General features: G+C 42.1%; 1 protein-coding gene across 1 annotated transcript; it reads left to right on the top strand.

Annotated features, from left to right (window-relative positions):
- Positions 1-252: 252 nt before the first annotated feature.
- Positions 253-22,141, top strand: COLEC10 (collectin subfamily member 10). The gene is made up of 6 exons (XM_050305877.1): positions 253-700; positions 12,355-12,426; positions 13,850-13,921; positions 15,995-16,048; positions 17,322-17,417; positions 18,660-22,141. The coding sequence occupies exons 1-6, from the start codon at positions 553-555 to the stop codon at positions 19,049-19,051; spliced, it is 834 nt and encodes a 277-aa protein (XP_050161834.1). The 5' UTR covers positions 253-552; the 3' UTR covers positions 19,052-22,141.
- Positions 22,142-26,840: the final 4,699 nt, after the last annotated feature.

Below are 26,840 nucleotides of genomic sequence, written 5' to 3'. Positions count from 1 at the left end.
GCACCCAAAGGGTGTGAAATAGCACCGGTGATTTCCACCCACAGCGAACTGGCAGCTCGTCCATTGTCACTAACAGCCCCCTTGGAGGAAAAGAATCTCTACATGTTATATGGAGTCTGCAGTACTTTCAGCACGCAACCAGACAAAAGTATCCTATAACTAATTAGTACACACTTGGATACAATACCAAACTCTTTTGTCTCTTGAGTAAGTGAAAAGCTGGGCATGAAGAGTCAGTGCTGAAAGGAAAAAAATTACAAAAGAGATATTCCCATGTGTTGAAGAAATTTTCCACAGCAAATGCAGCTACATGTCTCACAGATAAGAGATAAATTGGAATAAACAGCTGTCAGTGTTAAATAAATATCCTGGATAACGTACAGGACTGAAATAACTACAACATCGTCAAACTCTTTTCTTCACTTTATTGAGCTGTTCTTGCATGTAGCTCCCAATCTTTCCACTGCTCCAGTTAGTGAAGCATTTATTTTTGAGTCAGCTGCATTTCTTAAGACAGTAACAACGAAAGGCATTTCCTGAGAAGCTGCAAGGATGAGCAGCAAGAAAGAGCAACAGCTAAGAAAATACGGGACCCTTGTAGTGCTTTTTATCTTCCAAGTTCAGATTTTTGGTTTTGATGTTGACAATCGACCTACAACAGATGTCTGCTCAACACACACAATTTTACCTGGACCAAAAGGTGAGGAATTATCAGGTTGCTAATGCTGAGACCAGTACTGCTAAAGGCTGATTTTTTAAAAATAGAGACATGGAGGGCTTGTGGCATGGGCTGGGCATGAAAGATGTGAATTATTGTGGACTGTACAGACATCTAGGAAAGTAGAATTGTAATGGGCGAAAATGATGAAGAAAGGATATTTAAATTTGCTTTTCTTCAGTTTCAGGAACAGTGTCACATATTTTCATATAAGTTAGAGGTGTCTTTTTGCATCTTTCTCCAGTCGCATAAATCTTCTCTTAACTTTTTGTGTTCATCACACAACCAGTACAGCTACAAACTGAGGAATTCATCTAAAAGTGGGCGCCTATTGTGAACTGCTAATCGTCTGCTTTGCACTTACAGATAGGGAGAGGTATGCAGTATTTAAAATGACAGAACTATCTTTATTTCTAAATGTTTACTTGCAAACATATCTCTCCTGCACTCATCAGACTGATCCAATGGCTCTTGTTGAATTAAACAGGACCTTAGCTACAGATTTCAATAAGAACTGGATCAGCCCTGGTATATACAGGTATTTTATCTTCAAAACACTTTGCAAATATGAGAAACCAAATTTTCTGCATTAACTTACCCTTTCTGTAACACAGTTAATGTTGCTGGAATTGCCTGGAGGGTATCTTAGCAAAAAAATAAGGTCCATGACATACAAATCTATCTTGTAGTAACAGATCTAAAATACATATTCCACACCATGGCTACTGTAGTTCAAGCCATTGCTTTCTTTTTAGTAATTCATTGTATTTTTCTATGGGCTACAGATTGAGAGGAAAAAAGTGCAACTGATGTAAATTTAAAGCAGAAGAAAGATTATCAAGTCAAGAGCACTGTTATAGACTCATTTGTTTTTATGATGGATTATTCAAATGCATGTTGCTTAAAGGACTATTTTTAATCATTAAGTTAATTTCTTTATGATTACAATCCAAGCTTAAACTTTTGCTGCCACAGCATAAATGCAGAGAGATTTAATGATCCCCAAGGGAGCTAGTGGGAGTTGGTTTAGTTAGTATCTAAATAACGGCAGACTGGAGAACAAAGTTTGACAGGATTGTGTTTAACAGGTCACAAGGCTAATGAGGTGGTCTCATGACAACACAGAGTGGATGGGACTCCAGCTGGTTTCTGTGGTCTAGCTTGTATGGGGAGCATCTGAAGGTTAGGTATCATGGTTCTTTGCAAGTTTGGTACTGAGAAAGTCAGAATTTAGCCATTAGCACTCCTACTGCCTCCTGGCTGACATCAAGTCACAAGATGAGACAACCAACGTATTGACATAGCCCACACTACTACTTTAGATTACTATGCCCAAGATCCATGACTGGTAGAAGGACTATCAAATTAATCACCTCCAAATTACTGGCTCTCATCCACTGCAGGTCATCCATTTGCAGACTGTGTGATGTAACTTTATAATTTCAGTTCCTACCAGAGCTGAACTCATCCAGGACAGTTACAAGCAGCTCTCAATAGCACTAGTTGTTTTAACTACCAGTCATCTGGGCAACTAAAGACCAAGCAGGCTGACTGTATGAACTATCCTATTACTCCTCAGGCACCCCTTGTAGTCGTATGAAACATGCTGACCTAATATGGCAGAAGAAAAGTCTGTCCTGCTGCCAGTTTTCCTCTATCCATCTTATGTCTATGAACTCTGAGCACATGATCCAAGCTTACGACCACAGCCACAGGCAGCATTTTGCTGCTTAAACTCTAACCTCAATAGTGGACAAGCTTCTGACTTGTGCTGCTGTAGGTTTTATTTCCTGTGCTACATCTGTTGTGTGCCTTTGTCCATTGTTCTCACAAAAATGGGTTTTGACCCACCTGGCACAAGTTTCAGCCCCTCACCTCCCTCTGCTCAGCATCCCTGCGATATTAAAACATGGTGGTGCTCCCACTAGACAGAGGTGCTGAGGTCACTTGGTATATTGGCCAGCTTTCCTACCACCACAGGCCAGATTCCTGTCGTGGCAACTTCCTCCTTCCATGACAACATGGAAGTGTCTAATGGTCCAAGGCAACCAGAAGTCAAAGGAACTAAAAGGTATTCAATAGCTGTTAAGACTTCCTACACTGTTCCACCTCAACTATCCCAGTGCAAGGTACAAATTTTCCTGTAGGCTAGATCCAGTCTGTGTGCTACAAGTGGGATGGTCCCTGGTTCTTTGCAACAGCAATACTGCCATTTCCACCACATAGCCCAGAGGAGAGTAGAAAGCTGAGGGACAAGTGAGCTTGTTCAAAGAGGCTCAGAATTTATAACCCTTTATTGCTTGCACTGTTGGGGGCTGCATTTCTCACTTCATCATCTAGGCATTCACAGTTGCTACAGGAGCAAACTCCCAACCTCTCCATATGCTCACACTGAAAAGCACATGTTTAAGAAGGGTCATTAGTGCTGTGAAAATAGGCCACTTTGTCGACATGTTAGCCACATGTAACTTGGACAAGTTACTTCGTGCAAGCCATATTCTTCCCCTTCAAAAAAATACTATTTGGTATGATCATACCTGAGATGTCACAAGAGAAGCAGGACATGAGTGATGGGATGAAAAAAAAAAAAAAAAAAGGGTAATTCCAGGCTAATTATCAGGAAAGTCTTCAAACCACTTATGACACTCCCATCAGCTCCCCAAAAGCGTGAGGCAAACCCACTGTGTTTAACTGTGTGTATAACACTAAGAGCTAGAAAATACTCTCGAAGACTGCAGTCTCACAGCAACAAAAGGAATGTAGTAAATGTCCTGTCAGCCTTTGTACTTTGTGTGGCAAGGACAGAAGTGGGTCCGAGTTAAACTGCTCAGCATGACAAACCATCAGGAGTTTCAGCCTGACCTCTGGTGGTTCACGCGATGATCACCAGGCGACTGCAGTCCCCACCATCCATCTGCTGTTTTCCATCGTTGGTGCAAGCAAATGAAAATTGAAGTCTGTTTGCAAAGAATTATGCAAAGAAATTTGCTAAATAGGCACTCCAGAAAAAAGGAATATTAAAAAAAAAATAAGAGAAAGGCAAAGGCTGGCAATCTTCTTCCAGTTTTCTTTTCTAGGTAACATTCAGATCTCTTCTCAAAAAGAGGGGATTATTTTCAATGAAAATAGCCCCACTGCAATGGCTGTCTAGTGCTGCCTTCCTGAGAAAGCTTTTGAGGTACACATCAATCTGGCTTACGTGGCAGTGTGAGGCCTTTTCTAGGATTCTTATTGAAATACTCAAGGAACAAAACAAACCAAAAAAAGTACAGATTTTCAGTGTTTCTAACTAGTGATTTTTGGTGTTTGATCTCAGATGTTAGGAACAACTTGGTCCTGGCTGGGTTGTTGTGGCACAGGAACTGGGCTGAAAACTTACACTAGGTAATGTTGATCCACAGCTGAGTAACTGGGGCAATAAAGGCCAAGTTCTGTACTTCATCCACTTCTTGTGTCCAAAGAGAACCAGATCAAGCACAAGCAAAACAATGAAGTTTCCAGGGCAGCCAGGTGCTTGGCCTTGCAAAACTAGTCAGGGCCCTATTGCTTGCTTTCTACCCTTCCAAGCCTGGAAGCAGACTGGCTGTTCCTGCTGCTGAGAAAGGATGTGGGACTGTGGGGAGGTAGCAGCTAACACAGTGAGAGCAAAGGCACAAGTTGTTGGTGCATGCCCTGGCAGCATCAGGAACACCAGGCTCTGCTCCCCTGAGCTCTACCTTCAAGGGGTGTCCCAGCTCTGTCCTTTCTTCCAGCTTGCTCTTGCCTATAGACTGGAAGCTCAGTTTTGTCCAACCTGCAAAGGAAATTTTAAGTGGGCTGACGTAGATGAGATGGGATTTGACCTGTTCTGAGGAAATCAATAAGCAAGAACATGAGGGTAAAAATAAGCAGAGAATCCAAAGCTTTGACTCCTAAACTCCCATTAAAAAGTGAGCAGAGGGAGATGACTGGGGTGGGGGCTGGCTCTGTGAAAGCTGATTTAACATGGATTCCTGGGAGCTCAGTGCTTCAGAAGGTTGGCTCTAGATCTTGCTATCTGCCCCAGGTCCCAGCTCATGTCCTTTGACACAGGAGCTTTGAAGTCTTGAACCAGATCCAGGTTGAGAAATTGGAATGAGATGAAATTTGAAGAGTACTGGGAGTTTCCCATAGCAATTTAGATGTTTCCTTATCATTATTTCTGACAAATGATGCTTATAAACTCTTTGACATTGACTGGTGCCTTAAAATAGCATTTACTGTGGTCTCCAGTATAGCTGTCCATCTCTCAGCTTTAATTGCACTTATGCAATTTTACTCCTGGAAAATCTCTCTCAGAAACCAGATATGCTGTTATGCACATTTCCTTCCAAAAATATAAAATGCTTTACCACATCCTATAAGCTGTTCAAGACTATAGCTAAACTTCCCTCTTAGTGCCTCAAATTTGATCTGAAAAGCCCTTTAATTTCAACACATAATTCTATTTTTCATGGCTATCAAAATTCCTCATTTTAGTGTACATTAAATTTCTAATTTTTATCAGCCTGAGCTACAAAGCATGTATGTGTGGGTTTAAACACATAAATTCAAAAGATAGTGGGTATTTCTTACCAATGGCACTCTTATTCCTCCCTGAAGCCAAAATAATTCATGGGTCTCTGAGACCATGCCAGAATGGCAGGGAAACAGACTGAGAAAATGAAATCAAGTAGATCAGGTAAAATGAGAATCAAGGATAATTTATTTCTGTGTTATTAAAGAAATAATATATGTTCCATTCATGCACAAAACCCCCAGTTTCAAATAATACAAGTCAGAAGAGGTTCACTGAGCCTACTGGAGGCTTGGGTACAACTCATGCAATGCAATAGCAGTGGAGGGTACCCCTACTGAAGACAATGGATGTTTACAAGTAGAAAAGCAAGCAGAGAATTTAGTTTTTTCTTGAAGATTCTATTTCATAAGGGAAATGTTGTCTAGTTTGGATCTGGATGAAAAAAACTGCATGTCTAAGAATGGAGGAATATGTGGGAGCCCTGTATGTACCTGCAGGACAGCTGGGAAAGTGACCATGGGTGCAGTTTCCCACTACAGCTGCACTCAACCTTCAGGCTTTCTACAAAAAAGAAAGGCCAAATATCATCTTCTTCTTACACTCTGACCATGTGCTGGCTCAGCTATTTACTCACCATACTTTTTACTGGGCTGATTCAGCTCACTTACTAAAAATGTGTATTTGCCTTACCGATACTCTTCTGTTAAGGGAGTTAAATTCCTTCAACACAGGGTCAAAAGAGTGCTCAACATCAGGCAGAGGGGAGGGCGGTGTGCAGGACAGTGCTGGGAGCTGAAGCAAGGAGGAGGGAGAGGGAAGAGGACATCATGTCAGATAGGCAGATGATCTCAAGAAATCCTTTCCTCACTAGCCATGTATAGTGTGAATGCAAGAATGGACACTGCTATGGGAAATTTGCTAAGGATCTAACAGACACTGAAAGTGAAATCAGAGGAGATCTTGAGTCTTTCTGTTGATGTAACTGTGACACGCTCATACATTGGAAATACAAACTGGGATGTGTTTGCTTATTTCTTAAAGTCTGTGACTCCCTCTGGTGACAAACTCTCAGGAGTTATTGTGCAGGCGCAAGTGCTGCAAAGGTTCTCCCTGCTTAGGGTCAGTCAGTGCCCAAGGCTGCAGAACTAATCCTGAGCTATCTGCAAGGTTCTTCCAGGAGGGCAAGTCATTCAGTTGCTCCTGCAGGGTTCTCAGGGCTTCAGAATTATGCTCATATCCTTATCCCTTTAGTGTAACACCCAGGACAGGCAGAAATCACCTGTACTCTTTACACTCTCTCTCTGGAGATGGGGAAGGTCTGTCCCTCTGTCACCTCTGGTGGCACTAAGAGCATGAAACATGTTGCTCAGCAGAATTGTGTCACATGTGATCAGAGGGTAAAACCACGTAACAAATTCCATACAAAACCTTTGTGATGGGACATTGGCTATGCCCAGGAATGCTAAATGCATCCAAGGCAAGCTGTGCAAATCACCCATGTGGTATACTAATCGAGATTAACAATTCTTCCCCCCTCAAGCAGATTAGTCATGGTGCAGGGCTTCTCAAGGACTTTTTGGCTGGTAATGGGGTTTTTTTTCATTTCAGAGTATCTGATGTAGGAAGGTAACTGTGCTGTAGCCCAGAGTTAGTGCTGTTTCATTTGGAAGGATAGGCACGCCCTGGAGTGTGGAGGAAGATATACCTGCAAAAAAGAGGATGAGAGAGCATTAACATTTCTGGAGTGTTTTTGCTCAGGAGACAGGAACTGGAGCTGACCTGAGGCCATGGCTTGCCAGCACACCTGTCAAAGTGTCCCTGCATGGGCCCAGAGAGTCTGAGCAGAGCTCCAAGAGAACAGCCTATGTGCTGAGAGATATACACAAGTGTAAGCCCAGATAGGAGTCTCCCCCTGGCACTGGCCCTTAGGCAGCCTGCAGATGTGCTCTCACAATGATGCAGGGCTGCCTCTATTGATAAACGGGGGCTCTGTAACCTGGTTCTCCAAAAACCAGGATCAGCCCTTGATCACAAGATTTGTAGACTCACTAGATATATGAGAACAATATATATGAAGCAGAAAACATCCTCAGTTCATGAATACAAACCCGGTAAATTGCCTACAAAAGATTCAGCAGGGAAATCTAAGCCACTTGAAGGTCAGTAAAATCTTACTACTTAAATTCTTACCAAATGTAACCTCTCAACATTGTGTTCTTTAGTGAAAGTCCTAAAAAGACAGAGCTCCTTTCAATTGCCTGAAAATCCTGCTGATAATTAGACCTTTAGCATTTCCAAGAGCTTATTTATAGGAGAAAGAAGGTCTGTTGTTCCCTCTCAATTATAACTAAAATTTTCTAATGGCTGCAAAAGTCACTTTCTATTTATGGCTTCTGTTTTTCTTTTGCCTTGCACAGTCCCAGTCTGGAAGAGTCAAGTAATTTACTGCTTCAGGTATTCATTTTAGTAACCTGGTATTTTAAATCTGTAACAGAAGAAACAAATCAACTTGAGTGAATACTAACAAGGTTGAGAAATGGTTTTACTTCAGTTACTGATTTCAAGTGCTTCTTTACTCATGCTTCAAATGCCAGTGCAGTGCATTATCTGACATCCCTGCAACCACACTTTTAAAAGTACTAGCAGGACAGATTATTTTTCTAGATAATAAAAAAAAAAAAAAATCGCATGTCCACATGAAGCCTCAGAGGAAAGGGAGGGATAGTTATTATAAATTAGAAACGAAGGCAACTCAACCCCTGCCCAAAGCAGTCAGCCAACCTCTCACAAAACCTCCTACTTGGTTGCAAATCATAGCGAGACCACAAGAGGGAAGCACGACACAAGAATTCACGTTTCGTGCCAAAATTGAGATCACTGCACACAGCAGCTAAAGGAGGACACAACACATTTTAACACCATATTAGCAAGCACTGGGCTTAATCCAGTCTTAAATTAACATTGAGAGGGTACCACTAACTAATACTGGTTTGTGTCTACCCTTGTTTTGCGATGGCCTAGCTATTCTCAGATGACATGGGGAGAAAAGGAGGATTACTCTTCTTTACAGACAAATTATTTTTCTTCCCCTTTTTCTAGATAAGGAAACTAAGACAGAATGTGGTAGGCTGATATGCCAAGGTGATAGATATTTCTTCCATCTCCCTTCAGCTTTTGGATGGTTTAAGCAAAAATCTGGACTATACAAGGTATAAAACAATAAAAGTTGAGGCCATCCATAACCTCTCAAAATCTCCAGAATAAGCTTTCCAACACTTTCCATTCCTTTCACCTGTTGGCTCTCAATCTGATGGTCCATACAGGACAACCTTCATCTGCAGCAGTCCCATGTGTGAAAAGCTTACTCCAATGTCTTTCAGAAAAAGTCATTGTAGCTTTCAGTGGCTTGATATGTTGAAACTGAGATAGGAATAAAACGTTTTTGGAAAGCAATCACAGCCTCTCCACTTTTATACTGACTTTCTTTTTTTGGCTCTATATGTAAGATTAACTGTCTAAGCAAGGGTTCTTTAAAAAGAAAAAAAAAAAAAGGAAAAGGTATCTGGCAGAGAGGTCTTCTTTCTCCAGCAAACAAGAGTCCCTCTGGAGTCTTTAACCCCACAGAGCAGCCTGCAGGCCCCAGGGAATGTAACTAGCCAGCCTGAGAGATGATGAGGACTGCCAGGGTGACAAACCCTAGTCTGAAAGGTCAGCAGGAATTTGGTTTGCTTCTCACAGGCCAAAGAAGCTCCAAAGAAACAAAGCTTCTATACCAGAGCCAGAATTACAGCCTATCTTACACAAAGCAACTAGTTGCACAGGGAAAGGTTGGACATGAAAAGCCTCCCACAATTCTCTTGTCAGAGAACACAGTCCATTTGTTAAATATCACAAATTGTATTTATAGTCAAGATTCACTCAGCTTTCCCAGCCTTTGAATCATGCCCTGCTTCCTTTCTATTATCACACAATTTTCCCCCTGTACGGGTTTCATGACCATATTGGCTCTTAACTTCCTCTCAGAATTTCATTTCACAAGCCCTTTGTCAGCTCTGGGAACCTTTTCTGAATTTCTGAGCTACTGAGAAGTGACTTTTACACTTTTCTCAAGGGTTTCACAGGTGGGTTTGGAAAGGACAACATCTTGTCCACTGAGGTCAATAGCAAAATTAAGCTGCACATTCTCTAGCTCTGCTGTTTGATGATCAGTAGAATCATAGAATGGCTTGGGTTAGAAGGGACCTTTAAGATGATCTAGTTCTAATTACCCTGCTGTAGGCAAGGACACCTTTTACTAGGCCAGGTTGCTCTGAGCTCCAACCTGGCCTTGAACACTGCCAGGGATGGGGCATCTACAGCTTCTCTGGGCAACCTGATCCAGTGCCTCACCACACTCACAGTACAGAATTTCCTCCTCATATCTATTCTAAACATACTCTCCTTCAGTTTAAATTAATTTCCCCTTGTCCTGTCACTACATGCTCTTGTAAATAGTCTCCTCCATCTTTGTTGTAGTCTCCCTTCAGGTGTTGGCAGGCAGCAATTGAGTCACCCAGAGCCTTCTCGTTTTCCAGCTGTACAAATCAAATTCTCTCAACATTTCCTTCATCCCATCTTGGTGGCCCTCCTCTGGACTCACTCCAACAGGTCCTGTCCCTCCTGTGCTGGGGACCCCAGAACTGTGTGCACTACTCAAGGTGGGGTCTCACCACAGCAAAGTAGAGGGGCAGAATCACCTCTCTCACCCTGCTGGTCACGCTGCCACAGATGCACCCCAGGACACAGTTGGTTTTCTGGGCTGCAAGTGCACATTGCCAGGTCATGTCCAGCCTCTCGTTCATCAGCACCCCAAGTCCTTCTCAGCAGTGCTGGAACCCAGTACAAGCAGGCTGATCCTTCCATCAGCTTCAGGCTCAGACCCACAGCTTCAGCTGTATATTTAAAGAGTTTGGCTTTTGGAAATAGTATATACTGAGTTTTACAATATTTTTAAGAGCCAGTGAAAATAGATATGTTTACAATGTCTATTGCTGACTGCTTACAGCTTTTCTCTTCCTACTTTGTCCTGTGGCAGCTGTTGTTAAAAACAAAGTGCCTGAGTGAGCCAGCCCACACATACACATCATGTTTCCTCCTTGTCTCCCCTCTAGCAAGTGCTTCCTCCCTCCAACACAGATGAAGTTCAGCCCTTTATCTTCCTCAGCTTAGACCACTGACCTTCTACCCCAAAAGGCATCCTGACCATCAGGGTGAGTCTGCCCTCCACAAAAGAGCCCCAACACTGAAGGGTTTTTTTTGCATCAAAGGACAGACTCAGCTCAGTCCACATAACTGGCATGGAAAGGTGCCAAATGCCTAAAACTACGTTTTATATGCTGCAAGTAATATGCAGCACTTCTCATCTGGTATCACTCCCCAGAATAGGCCATGGCATGTGACCTTGTGACTACAGAAGTAGAAGGTAAATCAGGAATGAGTGGGCAGTATTTCTCAGAAAAAAAAAAAAAAAAAAAGAGACCAATGTAATGATCAATCTTAATGCAATCATGGAAAGGTACTTTCTTCCCAGCACATAAAAAAATCACTGAGTTCTTTGCCACAGGATATTTATTATAAGGGTCAAAAGTATTCATGGATTTAAATGGCACAAGGCTACTCGTTGGAGGGAAGAATCAGTAGTTCATGAGAGGTCTGGATGCAGTGCTTGGCTCAGGTGAGCCTTTAAACCACTGCTCGTGAGAGTCTGGAAATGGCAGCCTGGGTCACAGTCACCCTCAGTACATCCAGTTCCCTGAACACCTCCTGCCAGCGCTTGGAGGCACCATCCTCAGTGAGACAGGTTATTGGTCTTGTCACATACTGCTGTACTGTCCTCACTTCTCATTTGCTGACACCCAGGCAGACTTTCCTCCCCTGGCTCTCCATACACTGAACTGCAGCCTCTCCTTCCCTTATGGGCTGCAGGCACAGACACAACCGGCTGCCAGTAACACGTGAGATCCTGGCTGAGCCAAGACACTGTGGCACTGCTTCCCACTGCATGGCAAGGCTTACTGCCAACAAGGGCAGGGAACAGGGGGAGAGGCCTTGGAAGGCTGCCTGTATTCAGTGTTGCCATTTGGTGCAGGTGAGTTGTGTCCTCCGCCTGCATCTGCTGGGGGAAGGTGGGCAGGAAAAGAGAGAGAGCAAATCTCTTCTTGGGATTTGACTCAAAACTAAGAAGTAAAAAAAAATAAGAAAATCGACTTTAGTTGTGCCTCAAATTTCCTGCATAATGCAAAGAAACATTGTATGATACCTATGGAAGGAGATAACATTTCTTTCTGACTAATTGCTGCCTTGCACCTTTGGACTGTAAGCTGCACAGTGAGAGACTCTCTGTCACAACAGTAAAAGTGTTTGTACAGTACTACACAAGAATCTGTGTAATAGGGTCTTGATCTCACTTGGAGAAATCTCTGCACTACTGTAATAAATGCAATGATTTTGCCTCTTGCAGATGCCCTGTGTGTGACTTCTTCAAAATAAAGCATCAGAGTAACTGCAAAACTAGTTTGTTATATCAACATACAAATGCCATCTGTCAAAAACGGAAGGCAAGAATTCTGCCATATTAAGTGCCAAGGTCTATGTTAAGAAATATTTCAACATATTTACATTCCTCCCATTCTGAAAGCAACTACATACCTTGAACACAGAGTCACTAGGAAGACAATCACTAGGAACAATTAATAAACACCTACTGCCTCCCCTGGCAATTTGTCTGGGTGTTCACAAGTTTCCCAACAGAGAAAGATTGGCTTATTTATCTGTTTTATGGCTAATAAGGTTTAAAGCGTAGGAGTAGAAATTGGTGTTGTAGAATTCTCATGTTGTGACAGCCTCTTTGAAAGGGAAAGTTAATAGTTTTTCTTAATGATGGTCAGATTCATCATCTCTTCTCTGGAAATTTATCCCATGGCTACTGTGCCTTCAATGTGAAATAGAAAGAAATGAGTAGGAAAAAGCCCTGTGAACTTTACTTTCTGACTGTGTATCGTTGTATTTATTGCACTGAGAGAAATGTATCATGTTGTTTTATTTTCTGTTTTTTTGGAAGGGGATGAAGGTGAAAAAGGAGACAGAGGAGAAGTAGGCAAACAAGGAAAGGTTGGACCAAAAGGACCAAAAGGTATTTATAACATTTTGTTGGCTATTACTGGTATATGAATATCATTATACACAACTGTACTGGTGCATATGATCAGTGATGTTTAATGCTTTTCATTCCTGTTGCACCAGTGGATTTCACAATCCTGTCAAACATTAATCAGAGAACCTAACAATACTAAGAGAGCTTGGTGCAATTCCTACCGATACCATATATGGCTGTCATGAGTGTGAGTCAGAAGACCCAGATCATATGCATAATTGGAAAGATTACTGATCCTTAATCAAACAATCCTTTAGCTGGAAATGATTTTTGAAAGTTATTTCCTAGTAATACATCAGGATGCCCAATAAAATTGGGTCTCAGTTGTCTGTATTTTGCAGAAGAGCAAACAAAGCCAAACACTGAAAACAGAAGTTCCTTTGATCAAAGAGCATCTGAGCTGAGAACAAAGAGTCACAGATGTTTCAGGACTCAACTCAATTAAACATATCCCATATCCACAGTGTGACCTGTGGAGGGCATTAGGAGGCACCAAACGTGATAGTGTCAGCCTTGTTTGCATACTCAAAAGCTTAATTTATCTTTAGAGTTCGATGATAATGCATATGCATGGTCTTTCTTCCTTGATAGTGGTATAAGATTAATCAGGAAAGTTTTTACCTTTACAGAACCTTTTAAATCACCCTGCTATTACTGATACAATAAAAAACTTTTCCCATTTTTAAATGCATTCTTATGATTTTGATTCTTACCTTAAAATGAACATCAGGTAAGATGCGAGGGAATCAGCTAAACAACCATTAACAAAGCATCTTACTGATGTTAAATTCAGTGTGCAAACTGAGATTCCTTAGACTGGTCTGTCATCATTAGACAGCTATTTTAGAATTTGAACTACTAATCAATTAAAAAGTACTTTAATAAAGATTTTAAAAAATCTTTATTTTGGTGCTCTGAAGACAGAGAAAGCACATACAGCAAAACTAGCTCCCTACTGGAAATCCAGCTTTGAGAAGGATTCCCAGCAAAGCTGCAAGGCCTTTACCTCAAGAAAGAAGGAAAGACTTTTGTCTGGGGTAGAGAAAAATGAAAACAAATAAAGCTGCTGGCAGCCTCTTTTGACTGTGAAGTAAAATCAATATTTGAATATTCACTAGCAGTTTTGGTTTGTATTTTCTGTAAGAAAACCTGGTATTTCTGGGCATTTGAACAGGCAGTTCTACTAAGGTGCCTTGCAATGTCCTCCTGTTGTATCCTACAGCAGCAGAGATCTGTGCTGTACTCCTCCAAACGTCCTCAGGGCTGCACTCATTCTGACTTTGCCACACATGCAGGCTGGCCACACTCAGGAAAAAGAGCAGCAGTAGATGCCTAAACAGTGCCTTGGAAAAGAAATTAAAGAAACCATTCATATTAATTTCCTTTTCATTTCTTCTCTTAGGAAACAAAGGACCAGTGGGGGATGCTGGTGACCAGGGAATGCTTGGGAAAATTGGCCCTATTGGTGGCAAGGGTAAGCTCTGGTCTGGGAGTTTTCTTGGTTTTTTCCCTCAAGATAAATATGTGTTTTGTGAGAGTTCCAGAGATGGAGTAATATCAGATAATGGCTGTGACCAATGCTCTCCAAATAAAGTTATGCATAAAAATTGGTGATGACAGCTAACTGAGATATTCCTGTTTTATTTCCCACATGCACTATTATCTGACCTACTTGGATAAAATAATTTGGTTTATGAGTTAAAAAAAAAATTTTCTTTGATGGATCTAGAAGGTGTCTCTGCTCATTGCAAGAGGATTGGACTAGATGATCTCTAAAGGTCCTCTCCAGCCCAAATTATTCTGTGATTCTACAGTAAAAGAGGAAAGAAGAAATCCAGGCCTTGTGAGGTAAATCCTCTGAATGTCCTAAAAGAGAAAGACAAATTTGTGCCTCTGATTTGGACACTGAAGACCTAAGTTAATGTTCTGCTGCTGTTCAGGATGCCACACCTGGTGACCTGCACTGTTCTGGGTCATGTGAGCACAGGACAGCTTGGTAAGGAAGGGATTTAGGAGTTTTAAGAAGACACTCACATAAGCAGGGATGACAACAGCTTGCAAATCAAGGCAGACTCCAAGTCTGCCTGGACAATAATTTCATGAAATTATGCTCTATTTATCTTAAGAAGAAGCTTGGGCATTTCTTTCTGGTATTTCTAAAGAGCTACTTAAGAGGGAATATCAATTCTGCCACAAGGAGACCTGCTTTGAAAGCTGATCAGGGACTCCATCACCCCCAGTGGAACTCTGTGGTCTCTAACCAGTGCATCAACTCAGGTATGATGGTGAGTAGGTGGAACAATCTCTTCAGGGAGCTTCTCAAACCAGAGTTTTTAATAAACCTTTGATGGCCTCTAGCCAGCCTTAGCATCAGAGAAGAAAAGAATTTTTTCTGAGGAACTGATTTTCAGAAGTATCTAGACAACTGAAAACGCAGAGAGTTTCTCCTAAGATGTCTTCAATCATCAAGGAAACAAAAAATAAAGTATCTCACAAATTGCCTTTCTTTATCTGAAAATAAACCAATGCTCTGAGCCTTTAAATTAAGCTTTCTCAATCTGAATGTATAATTTATTTTGCCCTTACAGTTTTCTCATCTTCTTTATTTGCAGAAGCAAAGGTCACTAAGTCACTGTTTAAATCTACAATTAAACATTCTAGTTCTTAAGTCAGCAACCCTGAAATTCCATCTTGCAAGTATGCAGTGTCAAGCAATGCTTATTAAAATGACAGCCAACATGTAAATTCTTTTAAAAATCACAACCATATAAAGTAAAAAGTTCATCAAAACATGACCATCAATAAGGCAGAGCAAGCAGTACTTTTTCACTTCTAAAGCTTTAATTCATAAAAGAAGAGCTGACATGAATTCCAGATAAAGTCCAGCTGCTCCTGATCCAAATTACAGCTGAGATCTTCTTAAAAGCTAGGCACCTCCACTTATATAGTAGCAGAGCATTGTAAATCATTTTTATGATTTACAAAAGAAGAGGAAATCAGTTGGATGAAAATAATTCACATTTCCATAAACTGCAACCAAAGTTAAATGCTGCTCCTTACTGACCTCCCTCTGTGCAGGTGCAGGTGCCAACTGCTGCCCACACACACAGTCCATTGCACACATGAATTCAGTGGCTTAGTTCACATCAGCCTCGTCTGGTGCCTCAGCCCATCATAGAGCTACTGCACCCAGGGAAGGGCTCTGTCCTGCAGCCAGTGAGAGAACACAGATCTCACTTCTCCAAGATTTCTGGAGTGCTTTCAGCCTCTCAGGATCATTTTGCAGTTTATATTTAAAGTAAGTAGTACCAGGAACCAGCAGCACACAAGATGCCTGCGTTATCTGCAAGTTAGCTATTAAAGGGTTCTCATTTCCATACACCAGAATTAATCATGGTTTGTTTAACTTGGCATGTCTTCCAGTACAGTACATCAGAGCTTCCTATCAGAAGCACGCTGTTAACATATTATTAAACAGGTTTTCGAATATATTCCCCTGACATGTGCACTGTCTGAGATCTGAGAATATATTTTCCTCTTTATTCAGGTGACAAAGGAGCCAAGGGCTTATCAGGGGTTCCTGGAAAAAAAGGAAAAGCAGGTATGCTATGCATCCTTCTCTGCAGAATGGTCAAGTCTGCTGGATTTTTGATTTCAAGTGTTGATTTATCTGGAGTTTCAGGACGTTTTGAGGCCCATGGGAAAATATGAGAATAAACAGGAAGAGAATGAAAATGCTTTGTTGAGCAAAATGAAGACTAGGGTAGGGACATGGCTGATGCCTATGAATACACCAACAAATATAAAGAGCCAACCAAATTAAGGGGCGATGTTTGTCATCACAAAAACTAACACAGAGACAGGCCAGCAGTTTGCATTTATACTGGATTCTAGAAGAAATTTTCTTAATACCAAAGGAATTAAGTTTATTAACAGTTTCCTAATAGGACTATGGGGATGAAAAAATAGGATAGAGCATAATCTGTTGTCAAATGAATGCAATGCATTTGCCTACAGGAGGAGAATTTGAGTCTGATGAGTTAGAAAGTTCTTCTGAGTCCTAATAACTTTGAATGGTTACCCACCTTGAACTTACACTTGTGTTCATTTTTAAGAGATCTCATATGCAATGTCAGTTTGATTCATAATGGGAAACCATTAATAACTTATTTTCTTTTGAGAATAACAGAAGAACAAACAAAACATATACCATGCCAAATTTCAGTTTACAAAAAAACCCCAAACAACCCAACTCTCAAAAAAACAATATAACTGAGATTTCAGTTCTTGAAAGCTATTGATTGAGTTGGTATTGACTTACTGCTGTACCACAGCTGCATGTAGCAATTCACTAACATAGTCCTTCTACCAAAGTTTTACCAATCCCACCTCTATGCATACTCACAAAACTCCTTCACTGAGAAAGCAGCATTTTCATGGGTGCTGTTGCTTCTGTTGGAAGGCTGGGGAACCTGTGCCAATTACAGATACAAAGGTAGATCTTTGGTATTCAGATGTAAGGCTGTAGTGATCCTCATGATAAGCCACATCTCTGAAGCTAGATGGAAACAATAATGAGGGGGCAGAGAATGTGTAAATCTCACACTGATATGGGTCTAAAGAAGATGGCAAACTCTTCTATCTGCATTTTTAAAAGCAGGGATTCTTAAGCCAGTTAGCAAGGGATTATACAGAGCCAAAATATTTAGTGCTTTGATTAACAGAAGTACAACCAGTGGGTCAAGGTGAGACTGGCTGTCCACAAGTGGAGCCTTGGTCTTCAGAAGCTTTGGAAGTGGGATATAGGTGACTCTCCATGCACACACACAAATGCTTCTAAACAGATAAATCGTCTACCCTTTGTATTGTATCAGGCACGGTGTGTGACTGCGGAAGATACCGCAGATTTGTTGGACAACTGAATATCAATGTTGCTCGTCTTAATACATCCATCAAGTTTGTAAAGAATGGTAAGGATCTTTATGTATTTGATGAGGCTTTATTTGGCTCCAATAACAGTTACCATTGCTATTCTTCTACCATTGCCTCTCTATGGCAGAATCCACAGATGACCCAATCTGCTCCAAGGAGGCAGGAAAAGCAACAGGAACCTCTTGATCTTTCTGCTGCCCAGGAAGGCTGCAGACCACTGTATTCCTAGTGCTCCCCTCAGTGCAAGCATCATTTTCCTGTAACAGGGGACCAACACTCAAAGACATGGGTTATAAGAAGCCACATTTGCAGGCAGTGCTGTCAGGTGGACAGTGCAAACTGCCCCACTGAAAGGAAAGTTTCCTAGAATATCAGAGATTTTGAGACAGTTCCACCACTGCTTCCAGGACTAGGGCTGCATCAGTAAATTAAATGCGTTTGAGACTGTTCTCTGTCACTGCAGGCATCCAGCACAGAAGTCAGCTGTATTATAAATCCTACAAAACTGAACAACAAAATCTCAAGGAGTGTCTCTCTACCAACCCCTAAGTGGGGCCTGGGGCAACTCCTGAATTGTCTGGGAGAGTGTTAATTGTCCCAGGCCAAACACTGCTCAGGACCATTCCAGCAGTCCATCAGCAGAGACTACCAGCTTCCAGCTGTCCAGGCATGCCTCTTGTCACTGCTTAATTCACTAGGTTATACACTGACTGAGAGGTCTGCCTTTTAAAGCTGCTGAGCAGCCACAATTTTCTTACTAGTCAATGCCACATAGTGGTATCTACAGCAGATCTGAATATCAGGCTGTATTTAAAATGTCTTTTTTTAGCAGTTACATTCATTTTCCTCTACATGGAAAGGGCCTGAAAAGCTATCTATACCCCTATGTTTCTATCCCTGGGCACTCTTTCACCATTTATATTCAAACACATACAGTGGGGGTGATCCAGAGATAGACATTGCTATTTGACCATTTAGCATGCCTTAATTTGGCTAGTACTAGATACTGCTGAAGTAAAAATTTAATGTCACAGGAAACACACCAAACAGGACTGAATAGTTCTTGTCCTAATGTGTGCAAGGTGCTTGTCAGTCCCATTAGTTGCATTGCTCTCCAATCGTGTCCTTACTGTTCATCACAAATTCAGGGCTGGGAATACTCTTCCTCTTTCCTTTTTATTAATTCTAATGTAAAAATCATCTCACTGTCATGATGGAATAGAAGCACCTTCAGATCATCTATTGACATGCCATTAAGTAATTTTTCTTCTCCTTTAAAGTAATAGCAGGTATCAGGGAGACAGACGAGAAATTCTATTATATCGTGAAAGAAGAGAAGAATTACAGAGAAGCCTTGATCCATTGCAGGGACAGAGGAGGAACACTGGCCATGCCTAAAGACGAGACAACCAATGCCCTGATTGCCGACTACATCTCTAGCAGTGGCCTCTTCCGAGCCTTCATTGGGCTGAATGACATGGAAAAAGAAGGACAGTTTGTGTATGCAGACAACAGCCCACTGCAGAACTACAGTAATTGGAAGCAAGGGGAGCCTCATGACCCAGCTGGCCGCGAGGACTGTGTGGAAATGCTCAGCACAGGAGAGTGGAACGACTCTGAGTGCCAAGTCACCATCTACTTTGTATGTGAATTCCTCAAGAAGAGGAAATAAAAGTGCCAGAGAATGTGCCTGGCATCTGCTGTATATACAATAAACCATCCTCATTCATCTGCTGTAGGGAGAGCAAACCAGGAGTAGTAAACTAGGGATAGGACTTAATCCAGCCTTCACATCATCAGGTTAAGCAAGAGTAGCTACTGTTTAGTCATCAGTGATGATAAAGTCAGCAAAGGTCTGCAGAGGGCATCCAGCCAGTTGTGGATTTTTATTTCATTTATACATGCATTTTAGGATGGGCATTTCTTTGTGTAATTTAGGGGTAAATTTAGAGCTTGCAGAGGTGAATATAATTTCACCAATGCCAGAAATAGTAGGTTCATTGGTATATTAATTACTGATGTGATTTGCAAAGTCCACAAAGTGGAAAAAAAGTGAAAGAGTGTGATTTTCACTAATCTCTGACCTGTGCAGGAAGTCCCAGTAATCTCCCTGGTGACTTCAGAGCTGGGAGAACAGATTTACAGCTTCTCTAGAAAAAATTCTTTGTTTGTTAGAATCATAGAGTAATCTGAGGTGGAACAGATCTCTGGAGGTAATCTGGTTGAATCATCCATGCAAAGCAAGGCCAACTTCAAACTCAGAAGTTGGAATACTCCCTTAATTTGGCTGTGCAATTATATTGCCTGATATGCATTTATCTGGACTTCTGCAAAGCCTTTGACATGGATGCCCACAACATCCTTCGGTTTAAATTGGAGAGAGATGGATTTGCTGGGTGAACTATTAGATGAATAAAGAATTGGTTGGACTGTCACATCCAGATGTTAGTGGTCGATAGCTTAGAATTCTGATGGTCATCAAAGACAAATGTTGTGCGTGTCCCACAGGGGTCCGTTTTGGGACCAGTGTTATTTAATAGCTTCATTAATCACAGGGACAAAAGGATTGAGTGCACCCTCAGCAAATTTGCAGATGACACCAAGCTGAGTGGTGCAGTTGACAGACCTGAAGGACAGGATGCCATCCAGAGGGGCCTGGACAAATTCGAGAAGTGGGCTCATGGGAATCTTATGAGGTTTAACAAGACCAGGTGCAAGGTGCTGCACCTGGGTCAGGGCAACCCCCAGTATAAAAACAGGCTGGGGATGAACAGATTGAGAGTAGCTCTGCTGAGCAGGACTTGGGGGTGGTGGACGAGAGGCTGGACATGAGCAGGCAAGGTGCACTCACAGCCCAGAAAGCCAATCATGTCCTGGGCTGCATCCAAAGCAGCGTGGGCAGCAGAGCGAGAGAGAGGATTCTGCCCCTCTACTCCACTCCTGTGAGGTTGCATCTGCAGTGCTGCATCCAGCTCTGGGGTCCCCAGCACAGAAGGGACATAGACCAGAGGAGGGTCACCAAGATGATCAGAGGGATGGAGCACCTCTCCAATGAGGAACGATTGAGAGAATTGGGTTTGTTCAGGCTGAAAAAGAGAAGGTTGTGGGTGACCTAACTGTGGTCTTCCAGTACCTGAAAAGGGAGCCTACAAGAAACTTGGAGAGAGACTTCTTGCAAGGGCAGGAAGTGACAGGATAAGAGGGAATAAGTTTAGACTGAAGGAGAGTAGGTTTATATTAGATATCAGGAAGAAATTCTGTAAGATATCAGAAACAACCACTGTGAAGGTGGTGAGGCACTGGATCAGGTTGCCAAAGAACTTGTGGATGCCCCATCCCTGGAAGTATTCAAGGCCAGGTTGTATGGAGTTCTGAGCAATTTGGTCTAATGAAAGCTGTTCCTGCCTATGGCATGGGAGTTGGAACTATATCTTTGAGGTCACTTCCAACCCAAGCCATTCTATGGTTTTACAAAGGAGAGGTCTTGCTTATCTCTGCTTCTAACTCTATCTTCCATCACTCTGGTCTGAGGTGTGAGGAATTAATGGTACTTCTGCATACGAGCCTGCAAAGCTTGTAGGAAACCTGAGAATAGGTGGAGAACTCCTAGCCTCTGAAATCTCCCAAAATCTATGAAGAACATAGAAAAATAAATCTAGAACAAAGAGAACAATTCCTGTAGGCTGTAAACAGGCACATGTAGTATAAGCTACACCTTGTGCATTGCTGGTTTAATGAGTGATTCTAGAAACATATTAACTGCCTAACTCAGAAGGCAGTGACATATAATGTCTAATGCTAAAATCACCCATGCCTTTGCAACACAGGCCACAGCTATGGAACAGGCTTCATGCCCCAAGAATTCAGGTGTGGATGAGCTACTAAGTCATGCACTTCAGAGACACTCCCCAAAAATGATGAGCAGTGAACATGAAGGCTCTGTTGTCAGTGCCTGGCTGTTCACACCTGCATATCAGAATGCCCACAATGGATTACAGTTTCATGTCTTCGAGAATATAGACAGAACTTTTTTCTTCAGACACAGCAATGACTTTGCCTTCAGAAGTGAGCCTGTTCTTAATCATGGTTCGCCTTTCCTCACAGCAGATGTCAAGAGAAATCCCACAGTCATTGCAATGAAAGTTTTCTTTCCCACTTGACACTAAAAATTAAGGAATGATATCTGGAAGCTAAGGAGAATGCTAGACACTAGGCACCATGCAGCAATGTACCCTGTAGGTCACTCTGAGCACCAGCAGCACACAGTCTTCCTCTGGGTATATGAAGAGGTGGACATGCCAGCAGCTAGGAATGCAGAGGATCAGCTCCAAGTCTCCTACTACTGCAAAGGCAAACAGACAATAGTCATACTTCCTCAACCTCACCCTCAACGTGAAAATCCTCCAAACCATTTAGCTGGTTGTTAGTTTGACTCCAGGTTCACCTCTGAGCAATGACCAATGCAGGAAGATCCCAGAAGACTCTGTGACTCAGAACCACTCTTGTAATCCAGTTTTTCTGACACTTGTTCCTCCAGAAAACCACTTGTTGCTACCAGCAGTAAATTATCTGTGTTGCTACACGCCCTCCAGAAAACTATTCAATGTTTTCATTGCTCCCCTACTGTGCTATGAGAGTATTTGGGCAAAGACGTTCACTTACCATAACTCAACTGAACTGTTCAGCCTCTGAGAACTGATTCCCCAAAATTAAGCAGAATTACACTTTTTAGGATCTATACTAATAAACTCATTAAGCTTAATATTTTTGGTTTAGAATCATTAATGGGTAATGATAAAGAGTTACCGGCTAATTCAAGGCTAAGTTTCTTGAGTAAAAGTAATGCCTTTTAAAAGTTCAAGCCCAGGGCTGCTGGCCACACTCATGGCAGATCAGTTCTTAGCAGTCATGCAGAAGTGGCATAATAACATCCCTGTGGGTAGGCACAACTCTTTCTCTTCATCTCATCTTCTGACCCAAAAAGCCACCAAAACCTGCTTGCCAGACTGAAGGCCATATTTTGAAACCTTCTAGCCATACTGAGACCATTGGGTGACAAAATTTAGAGGTGTCCTTAATGCTACAACCATCAGGAACTGGACATTTTCCTGTTCTTTAGGAGGAAACTCAGCTGGGAGAAGATGAAAGAGGAGAATTACTTTGCTGCAGGATCAAGTTCTGCCTCATATTAGACCAGGTACTCTCCTACACATTCAAAATCAGGGAATATCTGTCTAAATTGAAACTCTAGGGTTTTTTAGGTGACCATGAGTTATGAGTAATCCTGGAGCATGCTCCACATACAGGAAGGAGTGGTTGTCACAACCTCTGGCTGCCTGGCTGAGGGAAGTAAATGAGAATCTTGTGTCAGGTTGCTACAATGGAAAGGCTGGAACTGCCCTCATCCTCTCCTACCACACCAGCTTCATCATTTCTTAAACAGAAAAAAAAATAAACAAGACCAACCCTTTTACACACTATGTAGCAATGTAACGCTGGGCAAGGCTAGGCCGGTTGAAACAAGCAGACTCGGGGTCACAGTTTCTTTGCTGACTGCAGAAGAGGGACAGTAGAGGGGCACAGCAGATGTTAAAGCCAGCCAGGTATAAGTGTGATCAGGTGCTTGTGCAACCCATTTCTGCAGCACTAGGTCCCAGTTAATAACTTCTGCCAAGGAGCCTAACCCATAGGCCAGGCCAAAAAAATAAAGCTATCTCATAGAGGAAACCTGGCAGGTAAGTGCATACAGCCCTGCACCGTGCCATGTAGACACTGGCTTTGAGCCTTCACTAACTGAAATACTATAGCTGTGTTTTGCAGAAAAAAATATGCTTGTTATAATTAAGAATATGGGATATATCAAAGGTCTCATTGGTAGCCAACGGAAATTCACTGTGGTGGGTAAAGTGTCTTAGATTTCTGTGCTATGTGGATGGAGCCAGGAACACAGGAAATGGTGTCTGACTATTCACGATTTACGGCCTGTTAGTGCTTGACACCTAAACCATTTTACCCAAGCCCAATATTATTTTTTACATGTTTTTCTTTTCATTATTGCCAGGCTGAACATTTCTTGTTTCAATTTATACCTGCTGTTTCCTGTCCTCCCACCAGCTACCACTGTGAAAAGCCTGGCTTTGTCTTCTTGAAGACTCCCTCACAGGTCCTGGCAGGCTGTTATCAGGTCCACTTGAATGCTGCTCCTTTAGCTCTCCCTCACATGGTTCTGACTTCTAACCATCCTTGGGGCCTCAGCAGAACTTGGCTCCAATTTTTCAATGCCTTTCGTGGAGGGGCTCAAAAGGACACAGTGTCTAGATGTGGTCTAACAGGTGCTGAGCAGGAGCATAATCCCTTCTCACAAGCTCCTGGCTGTGCTCCCTCTAGCACAGTACAGATGCTGTTACCATCTTTGCTGCCAGGGCACACTCCTGATGCATGGGCAGTGTGCTCTCTGCCAGGACCACCCAGAGCCTTTGCAGTAAAGCCAGTCAGCCCCAGCATGTATTGATGCAAGGGCTCAGCATTCCCAGGTGACGGAAACTTTCATTTGTCCTTGCTGAATTTCATGAGGTTCCTCTTGGCTCATTCCTCCAGCCTGCCTAGGTTCCTCTGTACGGTAGCACTGCCCACAGCATATTCACCGTTCCCTTCAGTTTGGTGTCATCTGCAAACCTGAGGAAAGTGGACTTCATCACCTCCTTGAGGTAACTGGTGAAGATGTTAAACAGGACATTTATAGCATCTAGATACCTGAGGCACTCTATTAGAAAAAAAGGTAAATGTTCTCTGGGTAGAGAATAGCTCATTTAACCATCCTCTTATGACCCAAATCACCCACAGACCATAAAATCCTAACTCAGATTTAAGAATGTCATTGAAGACAATGTCAAAAACCTTACTAAATTTGAGGTAAATGCAATCCACTGCTCTCCCCTCATCCGCAAATCCAGTCATAGAATCATAAGTACAATCAGGTGGTCAGGCATGATTTACCCTTGGGTAGATCTATGCTGATTGTTTCCAATCACCTTCTCCTTCATATGCCCAGAAATGTGCTTCAGGAGGGCCCACTCCTTAAAGTTCCATGGGGACTGAGGTGATGCTGATCAGTTTACAGTTCCCCAGATTGTCTTTGGCCTTTTTGAAGAAGGGTGCAACATTTACCTATTTCCAGTTATTAAGAACCTTCCACTACCTCCATTACTCTTCTGATTTGATAGAGTGGCTCTGCGGAGACGTCTAATCAGTATTTTTGGCACCTTGGACCACTACATGATCTGTGTGCTCCCATGGAGTTTTCTCGTCAAACTCTCTTAAGTAATCCCTGGTTAAACACTGGAAGTTCTCTTTGGACCCTTTCCCTAAGCACAGAGGAATGGCATATTTTGGTGGTAAAGATGGCAAATAAACCTTAGAGCATCTCCATTCTATCCATGTCTGCTGTCACTACATCACCTCCTCCATTCAGCAGTGGTTCCACGTATTCTTGCTCAGGCTTTTTATACTAACACAGCAGTGGAAGCTCTTCTTGCTGTGCTTCCCATGCAAGTCTCAAAGGCATTTAGGCTTTGGAGCCCCTGAGGCTACTCCTACAAACTCAGGCAATGCTTCTAAATTATTCCATTGTAGCCTGTTCCTGCTTCCATCCCCTCTATACTCCCCTTTTTGTACTGGAGTTCCACCAAGCTCCATGTTTAGCCACTTCAATCTTCTGATATATTTGATTGTGGATACACAGTGAATACAAGACAGCTGCTCAAGATCTTGGTACATCATAGCAGGAATATTTCAGCACACTTCCTGCTCTTTCTTGGACAGCCAGGAATTTATGATCTTCTATATTCTGAAGACTGTCACCTGACTCAGTGCAAGCATTATCATCCTGTTCTCCGCAGGCTCATAACACACTTAAGGCACAGATACCTGTGGTAAATATAATGTTTTAAAAACTCATTCTAATAAAAATTATCATAGAATCAATATATCCCATTAAGAAAACATTTTCTTCAAGCATTTCATGGGCTCACATGGGCATTCAGCAGTTCCATTTCTTTCCTTCTTTCTGAGTCTTTAACTACCTTTAATCACTTTAAAAAAAAAACCAAAAAAAAATGATTGAGCACCTAAAGCAATGGAATATGACATTCTTGACCACAGCCACAAGAATATGTAGACATCTCTATTTAGTTTCATATACAGTCTTGAATAGTATATTGCAGTTGTATCTCAGCTGACTGAAATGGTTAATGAACTGCAATTTGACACCACATACAATGATAAAAATAGTAAATGTCTCACAGAGAGAGGGATTAACATGGTTATTTGGAAAGCATTGCTCTAGATTGTCTTGATTTAATAAGTTTGCAGAGGTGTAGAAGCTGTGAATTGCTATTTCTTTTTTTCCTCTGTCTTTTGTCATTTATTGAAGTCACATGTAACCTACTCACAGGGGGAAAAAAAGAATGAACAAGATCAAAGCAGTAGCTTAATCTGGGTTTCTTTTATGCTTGTGTGGTAAGAGAGAACAGCAAACTCTAAAAGAATTCTCTGCCTACCTGCTGTGTGCAGCGTGCCCGACTGCAGACCCAGGGCCCCACCTGCTCCTGGCCTGGAAAGGTTTCTCCATGGGGATCTTTCAACACAGGAGGAAAAGTTTCACTTGATTGTCATTAGGTGGGTGGGACCGGTAACTCGCGTCACCCTGTTTTGCAGGCAGCAGCAGAGCAGCCTGCCAAAGCACAGTGTCTAACTACACAAAACTCCACGCCGGGGAAGTGTGTGAGGACACGTGCATTTCTGAGTTCTGAATCCCTATGGCCCTTAGTGCTTCACCTCAGCACCCTCAGTGCTATACCCATGCTTAAATCCATGGAGGTCCTGTGCCTAATCAAGTGCAGATCTGCAGATGATGGAGCTGTAAAGGGACTGTAGCTTCTCAGTGATGTGATGCAGTCCATCATGAGTGCATCTGCAGAGCCACGACCTTCACAGACAAGGCAATTTGATTACATATCTTCTCGTCACATTTGTCTTTTCTCATGTGCTTTACAAAATAGACATAACTTTATAAAAAGTAGCCAGATGCCAATCATTACTTTGATTTTATTGATGCAGACATAGTTCAATCCTTGAGAGTATAACAAATAAAAGTAATGTCTTTCTGGACACAGATTTCAGTCATGAATCCCCTGTTCGTTTTCTTCTCTTTCAAGTTTTTGCTATGTTACTAACCCTCAGCAGTGAATTGTCTAGCAAGAGAGGCTAATTTTCCCAACTTCATACAACAGAAGTCTTTATATCAGTTGCCCCACAGCATTGCCTGAGCACATGGAGCACTCTACTCTGGACAGGGTGGAAGTAGTAACAATGATGATCAGTCATTCAGTAGAAGGCTAAGTAAAAACGATGCAGAAAAATGTGAATACAGAGTTGGTAGATGCTTAGCATGTGAACTGATC

The sequence above is a fragment of the Myiozetetes cayanensis genome, unplaced genomic scaffold, assembly GCF_022539395.1.
Source record: "Myiozetetes cayanensis isolate MyiCay16 unplaced genomic scaffold, myiCay2020 scf1, whole genome shotgun sequence".
In the NCBI taxonomy this organism is placed as follows: Eukaryota; Metazoa; Chordata; class Aves; order Passeriformes; family Tyrannidae; genus Myiozetetes; species Myiozetetes cayanensis.
This window is presented reverse-complemented; position numbering and strand designations above follow the sequence as displayed.

Bases quoted from the DNA above. Each gene is read 5' to 3' on its own strand.
- COLEC10 (XM_050305877.1), top strand. From the start codon at position 553: ATGAGCAGCAAGAAAGAGCAACAGCTAAGAAAATACGGGACCCTTGTA. The intron at 12,427-13,849 runs GTATTTATAACA...TTCTTCTCTTAG, and splicing joins TGGACCAAAAGGACCAAAAG to GAAACAAAGGACCAGTGGGG. The intron at 17,418-18,659 runs GTAAGGATCTTT...TCTCCTTTAAAG, and splicing joins CATCAAGTTTGTAAAGAATG to TAATAGCAGGTATCAGGGAG.